The sequence below is a fragment of the Manduca sexta genome, chromosome 26 (assembly GCF_014839805.1).
Source record: "Manduca sexta isolate Smith_Timp_Sample1 chromosome 26, JHU_Msex_v1.0, whole genome shotgun sequence".
NCBI lineage: Eukaryota > Metazoa > Arthropoda > Insecta > Lepidoptera > Sphingidae > Manduca > Manduca sexta.
Genome location: NC_051140.1, coordinates 6,099,527 through 6,116,480, shown reverse-complemented (window position 1 = coordinate 6,116,480; position 16,954 = coordinate 6,099,527). Strand labels below are relative to the sequence as shown.

General features: G+C 34.2%; 2 protein-coding genes across 2 annotated transcripts; one reads left to right on the top strand and one right to left on the bottom strand.

The window, feature by feature from the left end:
* Window positions 1-432: 432 nt before the first annotated feature.
* On the bottom strand, window positions 433-3,745 carry LOC115453031 (cytochrome P450 6B2-like). The gene is made up of 2 exons (XM_030181663.2): window positions 1,970-3,745; window positions 433-906 (listed from the first exon to the last, which is right to left on the bottom strand). The coding sequence occupies exons 1-2, from the start codon at window positions 3,333-3,335 to the stop codon at window positions 725-727; spliced, it is 1,548 nt and encodes a 515-aa protein (XP_030037523.2). The 5' UTR covers window positions 3,336-3,745; the 3' UTR covers window positions 433-724.
* Window positions 3,746-6,490: 2,745 nt separating this feature from the next.
* On the top strand, window positions 6,491-12,517 carry LOC115453029 (cytochrome P450 6B7). The gene is made up of 2 exons (XM_030181661.2): window positions 6,491-7,889; window positions 9,903-12,517. The coding sequence occupies exons 1-2, from the start codon at window positions 6,533-6,535 to the stop codon at window positions 10,079-10,081; spliced, it is 1,536 nt and encodes a 511-aa protein (XP_030037521.1). The 5' UTR covers window positions 6,491-6,532; the 3' UTR covers window positions 10,082-12,517.
* The last annotated feature ends 4,437 nt before the right edge of the window (window positions 12,518-16,954 follow it).

The following is a 16,954-nucleotide window of genomic DNA, read 5'->3' as shown; positions in this document are numbered from 1 at the left end:
TAAATGCATCTTCACACGCCAAATATATTGTTTACTATGTGTCTATAGGGAATCTACTTATGAAACTTCAAGTATGTATTATACTTTGTCGTTATTATGACTATGATAATGATGTTATGGCTGGTATTTCTTTTTTTTTAATAATTATATTTACATTTTCATTTGACATTGCGGAGGTATACTGTTACATATTACATACCTAATATATATATATTTTTTTTGTTAGAATTAATGTTATTTCATGAACACGTGGCGTATGTCTATTTTTTTTTAGTTTGTACAAAGGTACAATTTACATTGCAATTTGAATAATTACACGACATCAGAATTCACCTTGAGATAATATCTAACGGTCAGACGGAATACTATTAACAGATAACAAAAAAATGATGTTCAAATAACAAAATATAGGATAAATTAAAAGACATTAAATCTGTATGGGAAAATGTATTTTATTTTGTACATATTTTATGTGGATTTTATTATGTAGGCGTTTAAAGTTGAACTATTATTTAAAATAGCGTTTGCCTGCGGCTCCGTTTGCGTTAAAAGTTTTTCCGGAATCAATATTTTCCCGGGATAAAGTAGCCTATAGTACCCAGAAGTGATGTGGCTTCCTATTAATAAAAGAAATCAAAATCGCTCTAGTAGTTCCCGAGATTAGCGCATTCAAACGAACAAAGTCTTCAGCTTTATATATTAGCATAGATTATAATAATTAGAATTATTCATCTTTGCTTTTTCTTGATTTAAGAGTCAGGTATAAACCTCCTTCGAGCTTCTGGATCACGTTCATCGTCGTATCTATTTGAACCTCGAGGCGAGACGAAGGTGCTGGCTCTACCGTAAACTTGTGCAAGATCGCAGCCAGACCGGCCAGTGACTGCATCTCACCGAGTCGCGCTCCTAAAAAAATAAAAAAATATCAAACGCTATATAGATTTGCGGCCATTAATCGTGAGCTAACGTAACGTAGCGTGTATGGGGCAGTGAGGACTACAGTGCGTAATGTTAAAACACTCGATAATTTGAAGATTTTTAAGGATAAAAAGTTAGTTCAATTATGTTGTTTTGTTGCTACTTGCATTTTTTCCTATCTGCATTGACGTATCTATTGGTTAGGGAATTAATTACGACAAAGAAGACCGGGGCCGTAGATGTCTATGTCCAATGTCTATCTATAATCGTTAACGGTAATAGAGAACAAAAATAATCGAAGTAATATATTCTATCAGTAGACTTAACGATAGATTCACTTTTATTTATCGCATTGGTCTGCATAACATATTTAAGCATTGCGAAGCGTGACATTCTCGCTTTGATTTACACTTTGGGAATAATACTGTATCAATATACCGTTAGATGTATCCCTATTCCACTATAGGACGAAATACGGTCGGCCAACCGATGGCATTAGTTTTCTCTAGGTAGAGACTTTCCTTTCGTAAGTAATGGCGAGAGGTTAATGTATGTGTATTTTGTGGTAAATATTTAAGTTGCAAAGAAATTTTCCAGTGAAATAGTAACATAAATATTTCTCATAAGCTGATATATCAATATAATTTATTGTCACTTGTTACTATATGAAATGATAAGGCAGCCGTTGACGCTATCTATGTTTAACGAAAGATCTTGAAAACACAAATATATATTAAATATACCTAGCTAACTGTAAACAGCAGAAGGTTTTATAGTTCGATTGTACTTAATCTATTTAATTGCTTCTTCACTCGTATATAAAATCATGAACGAAATCCATTCTTGAAAGTCGACAACATAAATAAGTTTTTTTAACAACAGATAAAATATTTACTAATTTCCGGTCTTTTGATAAGAAGAGAACATTTTCTATTGAGTGGCGCGCCAAATATGCAAGAGAAAATGACACTCCTCTCCACTCGCCTTCGACACCCTGTAAAATCATGATTTTTATTAGTTATATTCGTTTTTATTATTATTAGAAACTCACCAATACACGCTCTCGGACCTTCTCCAAACGACATGTATGAAAACTTTTGTTGTTCCTTCATCGCTTCAGGAGAGAATCTTTGCGGCCTAAATTCCTTTGGATTTGTGAAGTATTTCTCATCATTTTGTATACCTTCTAAAGGTATTAGTATTTTTACTCCTGGATCAATTGTGTTATTAAGCTCGGGTATTGTGTATCGTCTGGCGCATACTCTGCTCAAAACGCCTAGAGATGGAAACATTCTCATTGCTTCTTTGAATGCCATGCTTAATAGTTTCATCTCGGCTATTGCGTCATAGCACAATTCGCCATTGTATTTATTCAGTACTTCATCAATATTTTCTTGAACTTGGCGTTGAATGTCAGGATTATACGCTAGCTGATGCAAAGTATAACTCGAAGCTGATGAGGAGGTTTCGAAACCTGCAGCAAAAAATACAAAAACCTGCCCCACCATGCAATTCATGTCCATGTCCATTTCGATGCATTTTGGCGTTCCATCAGAGTTGCGTTTCTCAATTGATTCTCCTGTTATTTTACCCTGAGCTTCGAGCTCTAATAGTAGATCTATGAAATCATTTCGACCGCTCGGTTTATAATTTCTCTTCTTACGTATCTGTTGCAGTATTTCTACAATGCTTTCTTCTATTCTCCTATCGCCGACATATAAAAATTTTCTCACGTAAGGAAAATTTTCCCATAGCATATATTTTGCTATTAATCCCAAAGAGCGGGAAGATGTGATGAGTTTTCCTAGGTTTCTGAACATTGACTTTTCGTTGTTTATAGTGTCCATATTTATACCGAAGCCGCAAGCTCCAATGAATTCCGTGGTAAATCTCGCAACTAATTCTCTCACATCGCACGATTCATTGCGCTTAGCTACACCTTCAGCTACTCCTTGTAGTTTTTTTGCGCACTCTACAACCAGAGGGAACATAGCTTTTAATTTCGCTGTCGTAAACGTTGGTGTTAATCTTTGCCGAAGTAGCTTCCACGAGTCACCCTCAGTGTGAAACAGGTTAGTGAATATTGGTTCTACATCTGGATTCCTCCCGAGTCCTCGCAGATAGAAGTGTGAAAAATCTGCGGTCAATATCCGTCTCACTATTTCCAAATCTCTCACTAGTAATAATGGTGTAGTACCTTGGTAGTAACCAACCACTTTTTCTTCTGGATACCTGTTGTACAGTTCCGTTGCGACTTGAGTGATACTTTTGTACCCGAATTGATTGACGAAATGGTTCCCAAATAGCGGTATCGGCGGATCATGTTTTATGTTCCGCTTTTTCCAATAGTTGTGATTTTTAGTTGAGAAAACGTATAACGCGTACAAAAATAACACAAATGTAATAATTAAAATCATGCTACCTATATGCAGCGCGACTTTATAGAAACTGTTACTTTAATAAATATTCGGATTTAACGTTATCGGTCCGTACTCTGTACACAATAAATAAAACTCGTCTTTACTTTATGAACATGATATTTTGTTGAGTAATCTACGTAAGATTACAAGTTGGTCGATAACATTGAAGCGGTCGAATTTGCCACTTTCACATCGAATTTTATTTTAAATTAGTTATCAAAAATTAATTTGATGTTTGCGACTATTACAGCTCTTGAAATGTTGTAATTTTTATGAAACGTCGATAATCACATTTACGTGTCTGCCTAAATACGAAAATAAATAATTTTACGTTGTATGAACTTTGGTAACTATTTTTTGGAAGATTATATATCCAAAACGTGAATATTACGGTGATTATTGGTCACAGAGTAATATACCTGCTTAAGAGTTACTGTTAAATTTATGAAAAAATACGTGTCAAAATATCTTTTGACACGTATTTTTTCATTAATGTTCCCATACTTAAAAATCTCCCTTTATTTTTGGCAGTTTGGTTGAATGATTTTTCCATAAATGGTCAATATATGTATTTTCTCTTGTTCCAAATTATATTGCCCGCACATAATCTGCTATATTTAATAAACAACTAGTATTGAACTCATTTAATTTTAAAGGATTTCGAGTCACAACGTTAGTAGTGGCATTGTTCCAAATGAGTTTCCGCCCGCTTATAACGCGAGACTTCGATATAGGTAGCGCTGAATATATTCTGACATAAGCACACAAACTATACTGAGTACTGACTTATGAAAAGTGGCGTGACCATTTTGTAAACTTCAAACAATAGCTTTTATTTCTTCATACGTTGCAATAAGCTAAGCGAGGTACCACATAAATGTTTCACAGCGAGTGACACGTCATGGCAGAGCTACATGTCCGTAATGTATCACAGACTTGCATCATGGTAACGGGTACGATGATAAATGAATTGCGAGTCATTCATTCCGACTTTATTTTTTTCGCTAATGTTTTAACCATTTTAGTTAAGACCAAGTAGCCATTTAAGATTAGGTAACAAGTTTGTACATCTCTTGAACGATTTATGAATGACGTAAAATAACAGTACAAAGTAATAGCTTAAAGTTACAAGCCCGAGACGAGCCGTAGAGCGCAGCCGTCGGCCGCAGATTATAAGCGACGGATTTCTAGGAATTCTTATGAAAATGATTTCGAATAAGTCGACTATCTAGTGTGTGGCGTACGTTGCGTAGCTGTGCGCTATAATGTCGCTAAATAATATATCTATACTATTAATAAAAGAATTTGTTTGCTTGTTTGTTTGTTCTAAAGCGCTAATCTTAGATATTACTGGTTCGAATGAAAAAATTGTTTTAGTGTTGGATAGCCCATTTATCGAGGAAGGCGTTTACTTAATAGAAGCTTAGCACCAATGGAAAATGTTGCAAAACGGGAAAAAATTATATCTTTTCAGAGTTTCCATTGCGTGCACGGCAAAAACTGTTAAAGTTACACATCAATCATGTATATCGGAAAAAAATATATTATAAAACAAACTCTCCGCCGCATCGGTCTGTCTGTCTGAACGCGATATACTCAAAAACTAGCCAGTGGAATTCGAATAAATTTCTTATGTAGATGGTTCGAGACCATGGGAAGAACATTTGTACCTATCTTAAGTTTAGGTTCCTATTTGTTCACGACACGCATGAGATATCTCTTCGAGCATCTGAGAAAATCATAATACCTTTGTATATTTACTACAACATCTATTGTAAATCCTCTACTGTTGTCGCTGTCAGGTTCTGCAATATAAGACTTGCGCAACCACTACTAGTTTAAAAAAATGGTAAACGAACACTTCCTCAGGCAATAAAAAAGTTATTGTGCGACATTAAATACCATTAGTTACTTATTTTCTGTTGTGTAACAACTAAGTATTTATTTATGTTTGTATATTTTATACCTATAGTTTTATAGTATATTTTTTAGAACTTAACTTTTACTTGGAACAAGTCCGTTACACATTATTGTTGTTTAACTTTCACTGTTTACGTAGCACATGCAACGGAAGCTCTCAAAAGGAATATTCTTTCCCTGTTTTTGCAACATATTTCATTGATGCTCTGCTCCTATTGGTCATAGCGTGATGTGATATGACATAGCTTTTCTCGATTAATGGTCTATCCAATACTAAAAGATTTTTTTCAATACAAACCCGTAGTTCCTGAGATTAGCCCGTTCGAACAAACAGACGAACAAACTCTTTAGCTTAGTATAATAATACTATAAATATTATATTTATAATATATTTTTATTTCTAACTATTGGTCGAAAATATAAAACATAGAACAATATCGAGTTAGATATTGAATTAGCACGCACCATTCATGAAGATGTATTGGCTGAATGACTTTCCAGCACATGTTACTGGAGTATCTTAAATGTGCATAATTGTGCATGGGAGTAATGCACATCTGGGATCTAGTCTAACCTTTTACGTCATTCCGCGCAGCATTTTATATTCTTTTTAACGTGTCCTGTCTTAAAGTTATAGAAATCATATATTACTATATTTTTTTTAGGGTTCCGAATATTTAGTCTAGCTATACTATCTAGTAAAATTATGTTTTTTCCATATATTATTTCATTGTTCTATCTTTACGTAGCATAGCAACCCCATGTTTGAAGACGTACGAAAAAATAAAAATGTTGACAATGCTATTATCTCAAGCTATTGTATCATATTGTTTATGGTAAAAAAAAAATACTATGTAATAATTTTCGCACAAATATTATAATACTTACGATGAAAACTTAATTAATTTCTAAATATTTTATCTAAATTTATTAACACGTCCTACAATGTAGAGTTCTGAATACTATTTATTATAAATTTTCTATAAGTATTATTAGAATTATCTATCTATAAGTAATTATCTTTGTAATATTTTTTCAAATAATACGTTCGATCAAACCTTAATTAATTTATAAATGTTTTATCTCAATTTATTAACACGTTCTACAATGTATCATACTGAATACTGCTTTTCGAATATACTTACCTATAGGCTCTTTGCGAATTGGACTTTGACCGTGGCGTTGTTTAAAATGCGCTCACGATTACCAGATATATACATCAACAGCTTGCGCTAACGGCAGTGTACTGTTGCTCCAGCTCGCGGGCAGTCAACATGATACTGTTTTTGTTATTGGTGCTGGGAATTGTGCTGTACGCATACTTCACTAGGAATCATTCTTATTGGGCAAAACGTAATGTGAAACATGACCGACCGATACCGATCTTCGGTAACCATTTGCGAAATATACTGGGACTAAAAAGTCTTACGGAAATAGCCACGGAGCTCTACAATAAATATCCCGATGAGAAAGTGGTTGGATATTATAGGGGAAACACTCCGGAATTAATCATTCGCGACCCGGACATAGTAAGGTATGTTCTAAATGTTGATTTTCCGTATTTCTATCCCCGGGGATTGGGTAGGAATAATGATGCGGAGCCGCTACTAAAAAACCTGTTCCACGCTGACGGTGACTCATGGAGATTGTTGCGAAAAAGGTTGACGCCTGCCTTTACCACCGCCAAGTTGAAGCGCATGTTCCCTCTGGTGGTGATGTGCGCGAAGAAAATGCAGACTGCGGCTGAAGGCATCGCGGACCGCGGCGCCCCTTGCGACGTGCGAGAGATGATGGCGCGCTTCACGACCGAATTCATTGCCGCCTGCGGCTTCGGAATACAAACCGACACCATCAACGACGAGAACTCACGCTTCAGGGAGATGGGAAAGTTAATTTTTTCACGGAGTTGGGTGTCACTTGTTGTGGTAGCATTGTGGGACATATTTCCAGAACTAAGAAGTGTTTTGAAGGTCGGTGATAGTGGCGTGGAGGAAGCTATTACTACAATATATCAAAATATTCGAAGTCAGAGAAACGGTAAGCCTTCAAGCCGTAATGATTTTGTGGATCTTCTGTTGGAGCTGGAACAGAAGGGGAAAATTCAGGGAGAGTCCATAGAGAAAATGAACTCCGACGGGCCCCCGGTGATGGTTGAGATGGACATGGACACCAAATGTATTGTTGCTCAAATGTTCGTATTCTTCGCTGCCGGCTTCGAAACGTCATCATCAGCCACCAGTTTCACTTTACATGAACTAGCTTTCAATCAAGACGTACAACTTAAGATTCAGAAAGAAATAGATCAAGTCTTGGCAAAATACAACAATGAATTATGCTATGATGCCGTTGCAGAAATGTCTCTGTTAAGTATGGCTTTTAAGGAGTCTTTAAGAATTTTTCCGTCACTGGGAAATTTACATAGGGTTTGTGCTCGGTCGTATACTATACCGGGACTAGATATTACAATAGATCCCGGAGTGAAAATCATTATCCCTGTGGAAGGCATACAAAACGATCCGAAGTATTATGACGAGCCGAAACGGTTTAATCCAGAGAGATTCGCTGGAATGGAGCCATCACAATATAAGTACACGTTTATGGCGTTTGGTGAAGGACCTCGAGCTTGTATTGGTAAGTGAAGTAAATATTTTTAATAGCGTTAGCTCGCGGCCTCGACCAGGTGATAACGTTTTTTCGGGATAAATGTAGCTTATTTCCTTCCTTAGTGTCTTACACTATCTATAGATAAATCTGTACAATGGTTTAGCCGTGAAAGCGTAACAGAAGGACAAGCATACATTCGCATTTATAAGCATGGATTACATGCATAGTAGTCGTTCAGGCAGAGGGTTTCTAGAAGGCGACCGTCGTATCGTCGCGGTTCTTATTATAGTTACATAAAATTATTGCTTATTGTTAATTTCGGCTAGTGAAAAGTATTGCTTGCATAAACAAATTATTATTGTGACGCGATAAATAGAAAGTAGAATGTGGTGTTGCATAGTGGTAATTAAGTGCCGTCAATTGTACATCATCGCTGTGATGCGAGGATTAAAATTTTTCAAGATGAGAGTTTCTCATAATTGATGTGTACAAACGACCTCAAATTCTTATTTTGTTAATTTGTCCTCCCAGTTATCATAAAAATATAGACACAATCCTTTTATGATTTAATTTTGCTCTAATGTGTGTAATAACTTCGCGTCCGCCTTGAAAGTTCAAAGTCCACTTGGGCTCGTCGCAACAATCACGCGGTTTGATACAAGGTCAACAAGGTAAAGTTGGGCAAATTATTATTTTTTATGATTATTAGTTCTTTTTTATTACATTAATATTAGAAATTAATAAAGTACTTATTATCGCCCGTAAAATTTCAAAAGTTCGCTACTCCTCTGCATTGCCTTGCAATATACATTTTTATACTGAAAAAGACAATCGGTAACTTACCATCAGCATCCATGAATAGTATACTGAAAATCAACTCGTATTTGTTTGCTCTTAAATAGAAGGAAACCATGTTTGATGAGTTATACTTGGGTCACTGAGAATGCCATTGACCCCAAAACATGCGACTGCTAATCATTTTTTGTATGTAGCCGCGTAAATGTTATTGTGGTTGAAAGCTGCTACAAATAACAACTATTATAACAGTACATAATACATTAAGACATTTTGTTACCGCTATGGTAATATTTGCAAATTATAATCTAAAAAGTATCCCGTCAGTTTCTCTATTTTAATGTCTATCAAAATATTTATGAGAATTTTAATGATGAAATCTTTTACACGTGAAATATTTTGAACGGAATAAAACATACTCTGTGCACCAGTTATGAGATAAAAATCAGCATATTATGATGTGTGATTTCATTAGAATCTAGTTTATGAGTTTTAACAAAAATACATTTATTATTATAAAAACAATTGCCACTAAAAGATAAAATAATATTTTCTTAAAAGTGCCTTTGCTGATTTACTCCATTGACATGTAAATTAATTTGCCGATAAATGTATGGCTGAATATAGATATAATATCTCATTAACGTTCCTAGAACACAGTTCAATGACACGTTGTTTAGTTTCATTGTTTAAAAGGTGATATGTTATCGTTAACCTAGTTTCTCGTTATAAAAATGTGAAAAATATCTGTAACCGATTTTTTAATTCCACCATGGCGATCTAGTAATATTGTTTACTAACTTCTGCTTGTGACTCAGCGCACAAGAAAATCGGATCACGAAAAAAGAAATTCTAGATATAATATAGCTAAATATTAGTAAAATAATTTTCGTAATCGGAACAATAGATCCTCCTATTAGCGTATACAAACATTTATTTCTTTTATATTCTTTTTATTATTATAGATAAACATTTTAAGTACTTATGTGTTCCTAGCGCAAATGATGTACCTACTGCTATAATTTTACATGGAATCAACGTAAGGATGTAGAATAAAGTAAATCTAGTAAAACTAATATTTTCCACTAATACAGTGAGTAATAACTCACTTGATTAGTTCTTCTAAAAGGACATATACTTCTCTGGTATATGCGAGTGAAGGGTACTTCTCGGATGTCGCGTACCAGTATTAATTTTACCATTAGATGGTTCGGAAATTTTTGATGAATGAATGTCTTATTGCAGGTGCTCGTCTTGGTGAGATGCAGTCTCTTGCGGGCCTGGCGGCCGTGCTGCAGAAGTTCACCGTGGAGCCAGCACCCAACACGCGTCGGGTCCTTCAAGTGAAACACACTCATAATATCGTCCAAGGCGTGGAGGGAGGGTTGCCTCTTATTCTTAAACGTAGAGAGAATATCGCATAAAGTAAAAACCATACGTATGCTTCATTTAGTTCGGGCCGATGTGTCTTTCAATAGATAAAATTATCCACTAAATAAATTATAACCTAAACGAATAAAAAAGTGGGACAATTGAACACCTTATACATACAACTGTGATTTTTAATTTGTTTATGTTTTATCCTAAGATTAAAAAAATGATTTTATGTATTAATTCCGTCCCCGTGTAGTTATTAAAAACACACACTTGTAATAAAACTGACTGAATGATCTAAATGTAAGACGACTTGGTATTGACCATTCAAATAATTTTCCCAGAAATATAACTAAATTAATGTAAAATATATTTATTATTTATAAATAAATAACAGGTACATGCAAAAGTAGGTTCAAATAGCATTCAGCATCAGCAATATAGAGGTAGAAGGAAACTTAATTCAATTAAGGATGTAAGGTTTGTAAAACAATCATGCTGGGAAAAGTGGCTAGCAATCAGGAATAATCAGCGAACACGAGGTTGTTTGTCATTTATTTAAATGGAATTACTCCGTGAAAAGACATGTCGATCAATAGAGTAGTTTCCAATGTTTGATTTAGTTTATTATTTTATATGTAACAGAAAATAATATGAAAAAGAAATTCTTCTGTGAAATCAGCATCAAAATTGGTTGAAAAATAAAGCAGTTATCATATTTGAAATATTGTTGTGAGCGAAAATGGGGGCGTGGCGGGGTTATCGTGCTGGCCTTTTCTCACTCACGCAGCGTTATGGTCGGTGGCACTAAGTGACGTCACATTTCACTATTACTGTAAATTGACAGCTTCATTTTCCACCGAATTTCAAAGCTTTATAACTTATTTATTATTGCGTGGATTTATTTTTCTTATAGATATTGGATGAAATACATTTTTGATAAATGTAATTAAAAAAATCTCATCAACTATCGTATTGTGGTCATGGTCTGGTCTGGATGGGTCGATGGTAGCCGTAGTTGGGCTTGTCCTCGTTCGGCGGAGGAAGTGACGTTCCAACTTCCAACCTGATATTGATCATCGTATAACATTTACTCTTAGTGACATTCCCATGTTGGTACTGACCAATCTGTTGAGTCAGATAATAAAGCTATAATATAAGTGGTTTTGTGGAATCAAGAGGATGGAATCTAAGGTAAATTCCTTACGATATCCGGTTAGGTCAACACGAAATAAAAACTTTAATTATAAGGTGTAGATTGTAGACTAGTTTTATGTTTAAAGTTTTGTTAGTTTATCATGAATGTTATGTTTACCGCGACTTGTAGTATTAAATGGTGAAGATGTAACGTACAAAACCTTTTTAGTTTTATAATTTTCTTTTCAAATATGTATGACTGCCTTTTGAATGATGTTTGCAAAAATAAAGAATTGTTAAGGTGGAAAGTTTTATTCCTTAAATTCTTAGCAACAAAGCATTAGTGATGTCATTCAAGAATTGGTATTAATCTCAGATTAATCTTGGAACGATAACAAGCACTTTGTTCTGAGATATTAATTAATAATTAATTAGTAAAATATTAATGTCAATTTGAGATTTTTAAATAGAAAATCTTAGAGTATTTAAGTGACTCATATTATTCATCGTATTGTTGTGATATTGAACAAAATATGCCTCGTCATTTGACATACGTAAACAGGTAGTTTGTAATTATATTGACGGTCAGAATATTGCTGAGTCACTATTACGATGTTAATTTGTAACTGCCGCACTCAAATCGTTACATCTTAATTATCATTAGCCATTATTCAGAATTTTATATATTTTTTTCAAAAGGTTAGTGAGTTCAAGAAGTTTCTAAAGTAGTTTTTTTTATTAAATTATCATATTGTATTTATTAGAAACGTTTTCATTCGCGCTCGATGTGAAAATAATGAAACCAATAAAGCTGTTGTAATTATTAAAGTGAAGTCGGGTGGTCTACTAATACTGATTATTCATACTAATAATAATATTGGAATTAAAAACGTATTAGCCGCATTATCTCTAGAATAATCTATCTTGTGAAGGCATTGTTTAGTTAATACTCTATATTTGTCTTGTTGTCTATGTCTGGTGTATACATAACAAGATAAAAGAGAATATTAATATTAGTCGTGCGTACAGTATTTATTATTAAGAAAACAATGTAAAAATTAACTTAACTTTAATTGAATGATGATTTGTATTTAAATATTCAAATTGAATATAATTGGTACGTACTAGCGACAACAGGATATATAAAAAGTAAAGTATTTGACATAATTATTGGTAGGAAGTATGTACAATATTCATTAATTTAAAGGATAATTTATAAAAATGTGATGCGGCAACCCCCACATTGCGTGGGGATAAAGGCAGATAGAAAACAATTAAAGTAACAAAACTTGAACATAAAAATTGTAACAATATTGTTAGTTAAAAATAAAAATGTTTTATCTTAATGACTCCATGTTTTACTAAGTATTTTTTCTAATCATAAAAGACATTGTATTTTACCATTGCCATAAAGTTGGAAGTTACACTTTGGGCCGAGGTCTACTGAATGGCAATTAGCCAGACCTGATGTCATTTGCCCGCACGAGCGTTTAGCACTACTTGCAAACATAACAGTGCAAACTCCACGGGGTACCCCAGAGCGTCTAAAGGGCAGGGCGGCCGCGGGCGCGACGTCGCACCAGCTAATAATAGGTATTAAAGAATTGGGAATGCGAATTATTATTTACATACATGTATATGTTATTTATTTACGATTATTATTGTTGGTACTTTGTTCAAATTAATAGAGAATTGTAGTACAAATAAATGCTTATGACAATCATTTGGGAAATTACCTTCGGTATATAGAATATACGGCAATGGTAATTACACTTTTATCCATACTAAAATACTTTGTTTTTACTGTGCCGTGTTTATGTATTCCATTGCAGCTGTATCTTTTAAAACAATTTGTACGGTTTGTAAATTTTAAATATTTAAGTATTTTTGGAAGTGGACCCTGTACGTAGTAGAGATTAAGATATACTTATTGTATGTTCTAAGAAACGTGTAACTATATCAATTGGAAAAGTGCAAGGTCCAATGTCATGTCTTGAGGGCGTAGCAATGCTTTTAATTAAAAGGTTACGATTTCAAGTGGACACTAGAGAGTAATAATAGTCTAGAGTATAGACCATACAATGGTTCCGTCAACGAACTATAATCTATTTCTATACTATTATATAAAGCGGAAGAGTTTGTTTGAATGCGTTGATCTTAGAAAATACTAAACAAATTTTGATTTTTTTTTACTACCTTTTATCTCAGAAAAAGGTTTTCACGCAAGCGGAGCCGCAGGTAAAAGCTAGTTATGTATTATCACTACACAACACTAGAGAAACACACATTAGAGACTCGATACTTTAGTCAATATTTTTTCTTGTAACAACTTTTAAGTGTAGTCATTTATTTAATACCTAATATAAAATTTGGGAACTAAACGTTTTTATTTAATTTGGATATTATTCTATCTATACTATTATATAAAGCTGAAGAGTTTGTTTGTTTGTTTGTTTGTTTGTTTGTTTGTTTGTTTGAACGCGCTAATCTCAGGAACTACTGGTCCAAACTGAAAAATTCTTTTTGCGTTGGATAGCCCCATGTTCGTGGAGTGCTATAGGCTATATATCATCACGCTATACCCAATAGGAGCGGAGCAGTAATGCCTAATCTCAGGAACTATCGGTCCGAACTGAAAAATTCTTTTTGCGTTGGATAGCCCTTTGTTTGTGGAGTGCTATAGGCTATATATCATCACGCTATGACCAATAGGAGCGGAGCAGTAATGAAACATGATGCAAAAACGGGGACAATTTATTAGTTTTGAGAGCTTCTGTTGCGTGCGCTGCGTAAACGGTTAAAGTTATGCAACAATAATGTATGACGGGATTGTTCCTCTTAAAAGTTCTACAAAAATATATCATAAAACAAAGTCCCCCGCTGCATCGGTCTGCCCGAACGTGTTAAACTCAAAAACTACCCAACGTATTAGGATAAAATTTGGTATGGAGACAGTTTGAGACCCTGGGAAGAACATATGCTCCCGGGAAAATATATAGCGTGACTTTTATAACGGAAAACTTTAGCCCGAAAAACTTTATAACGCGGGCGGAGCCGCGGGCAAAAGCTAGTCATCAATAAAAAGGCAGCCCGCCATCGACAATGCGTGGTATTTAGATATATATTACAAACACAAATTGAAATCAGTTATGTTAAATTGTGCCACGACAAAATTGTAATGATTTTCATGAAATCATTTCCATAATTTTAGGTATTATGACTCTTATTTTAGTTAATTTATTCACCATTTCCTCACATACGATAGTAAATAATATAAATTGTTTATTGAAATATCGCTTTATTACCACTAGTACCAGTTGACTAAATTTAAATATGTTACCAGAATGATATGTTTTATAGCGTGTATTTAACTATACTTATTAATTTACCTATAACAACAAATATCTATACGTAATAAGTCTATAATATTATCTGCGGTTACCCTATTTGTACACTTGAAACCTGAGTTCTCATATAGAGGTTACTAACGAATGTTCTGATTTTATCCATCGCTATTTTATGTCATTATATTTATTGACATTTCCTTCATTTTTTTATACACACCCCCCCATCACATGATGGAATATACGCGAAAAGTGGTGCACTAGTTGCGCCTCTGCCTACCTCTTTGGACATCAAGGACGCGAGTGACAATAATATTTATTTTCAAAAGTCTGGCGGATAACACTTGATGACATTAATATCTTATCAGACAAGTTGAGTGGTGTTTGTGTTTGTTGATTATAACAACAAGTAATCTTTAACTAAGTACAGTAAGTATATTGTATACAGAGAATAATACAATTGGCTTAGAGGTATCAAACAACAACTCTATTAAATCCAGAAGGTCATGCATTCCATGGATGCTATTGACGTAGGACGATAGTCTAGCGGAAAAATATATACAATTTAGGAACCGATTATTTACGAGAAGAATACATAGGCTGACCGATTATAGAGCTCACAGGTCATATAGCAGAAATGTTGTCATACAATAGATAGATCGGTGTACCAATCTGGAGTTTTGTTGAAGCGTTTCGTCAATCACGTCGCGTCATTCGATTCTCAACTCGGCTAAGTACTTTAAAGCACTCCAATATTCCTTAATTTATATGTCTAATTAAAGGAATATTATTATAGCACACTAGCCTGAGGCTCCGCACACGTGGGCATGTTTGTCCGGGATAACGAATAGCATATACTTATAGCACTCAAAAGTAATGTAGCTTCCTATAAGTTAGCAAAAAAAAAAACATTTAGTAATTCCTGAGATTAGCCCGTTTAAACAAACAAACGAACTCCTCATATTTTATTAGTATAGATTACATAGTTGTAACTACTGTTGATACTTAATCAATAAAATTTTAACAAATAAGCAACATTAGATATTCATTGCACACAAAGTATAATCAATCAATCAAGTAAGGAGTGGGCGCGAGCTATTAATGGTTCTTTATCACGTGAGCAGAACATAAAATAACAATAACATACGTATAGAATTTTCATGAGGTCATAATTTATAGTCTTATTTATAAATTTAAAAAAATAAAAAGAAAAACAAGTCGTATATATAATAGAAAAAAAACATATGCAGAAGGAAAAAGAAACGAATGGGACTTGGAAAGAAAGTATCCCAAATCTTAGGTATATCATAAATGTTTGATGATTTATTATATTATGAAAGAAATGACAATCAAATAAAAGAGTTCATAGTCTAAAATGTATACTTCTATATTCTGTTACAAGTTAAGAGTCTGTTTCACTACTTTTTAGGAAATGCTACTTGACACATAAATTTATAAGCCAATCAATTTTAATTAGGCACCGACTCCAAAATTGGTATCCAATATATACCTGTTATGTGAAATTATTTTTTGGTTTTGAGTGGTTTATAAAGGCGGTTTAATTTTTTGTTAAAATTATTTTTATTTTTTGCTTTTTTGTGTTAGTAAAAAATAGACCGTCTCGATGGCGTAGTTGTGTTTCGCTCACGATACGACTATCGCGCTGAGGAGTTACACCTCTGAGTACCACTGAAAAGGGGAAAAGGTGTGATGCTAAATATATGTATGTAAGAAGTAGATTCAAGCAAACCTAACGCAAAAATACAACTGATATATTTGGCTCACAATACAACTATTGCACTGTGGTGTAACACCTCTGCCTACCCCTGAAAAGGGGAAAAGGTATGATGTTATATATGTATGTATGTAAGAAGTGGAGTCAACTAAACCCAACGCAAAAACACAACTAATGTGTTTCGCACGCAGTACGACTATCGCGCTGAAATGTTACACCTCTGCCTATCCTTGAAAAGCGGAAAAGGTGTGATGCTAAATACATATATGTATGTATGTAAGAAGTAGAGTCAATTAAACCCAACCCAAAAACACAACTGATATGTTTCACACAGTACGACTATCGCGATGAAATGTTACGCCTCTGCCTACCCCTCACACGGGGAAAAGGTGTTATGCTATATGTATAAGTATGTGAGAAGTACAGTCAACCAAACTCAATGCAAAAATATAACTAAACTAGCTTTTGCCTGCGGCTCCGTCCGCGTTATAAAGTTTTTCAGGCTTAAGTTTTCCGTTATAAAAGTAGTAGTTTCCCGGGAGCCTATGTTCTTCCCAGGGTCTCAAACTGTCTCCATACCAAATTTCGTCTTAATACGTTGGGTAGTTTTTGAGTTTAACACGTTCAGGCAGACAGATGCAGCGGGGGACTTTGTTTTATAATATATTTTTTAGAACTTTTTAAGAGGAACAATCCCGTCATACATC

Bases quoted from the DNA above. Each gene is read 5' to 3' on its own strand.
- LOC115453031 (XM_030181663.2), bottom strand. From the start codon at position 3,335: ATGATTTTAATTATTACATTTGTGTTATTTTTGTACGCGTTATACGTT. The intron at 907-1,969 runs GTGAGTTTCTAA...TTATTTTTTTAG, and splicing joins AGGTCCGAGAGCGTGTATTG to GAGCGCGACTCGGTGAGATG.
- LOC115453029 (XM_030181661.2), top strand. From the start codon at position 6,533: ATGATACTGTTTTTGTTATTGGTGCTGGGAATTGTGCTGTACGCATAC. The intron at 7,890-9,902 runs GTAAGTGAAGTA...GTCTTATTGCAG, and splicing joins AGGACCTCGAGCTTGTATTG to GTGCTCGTCTTGGTGAGATG.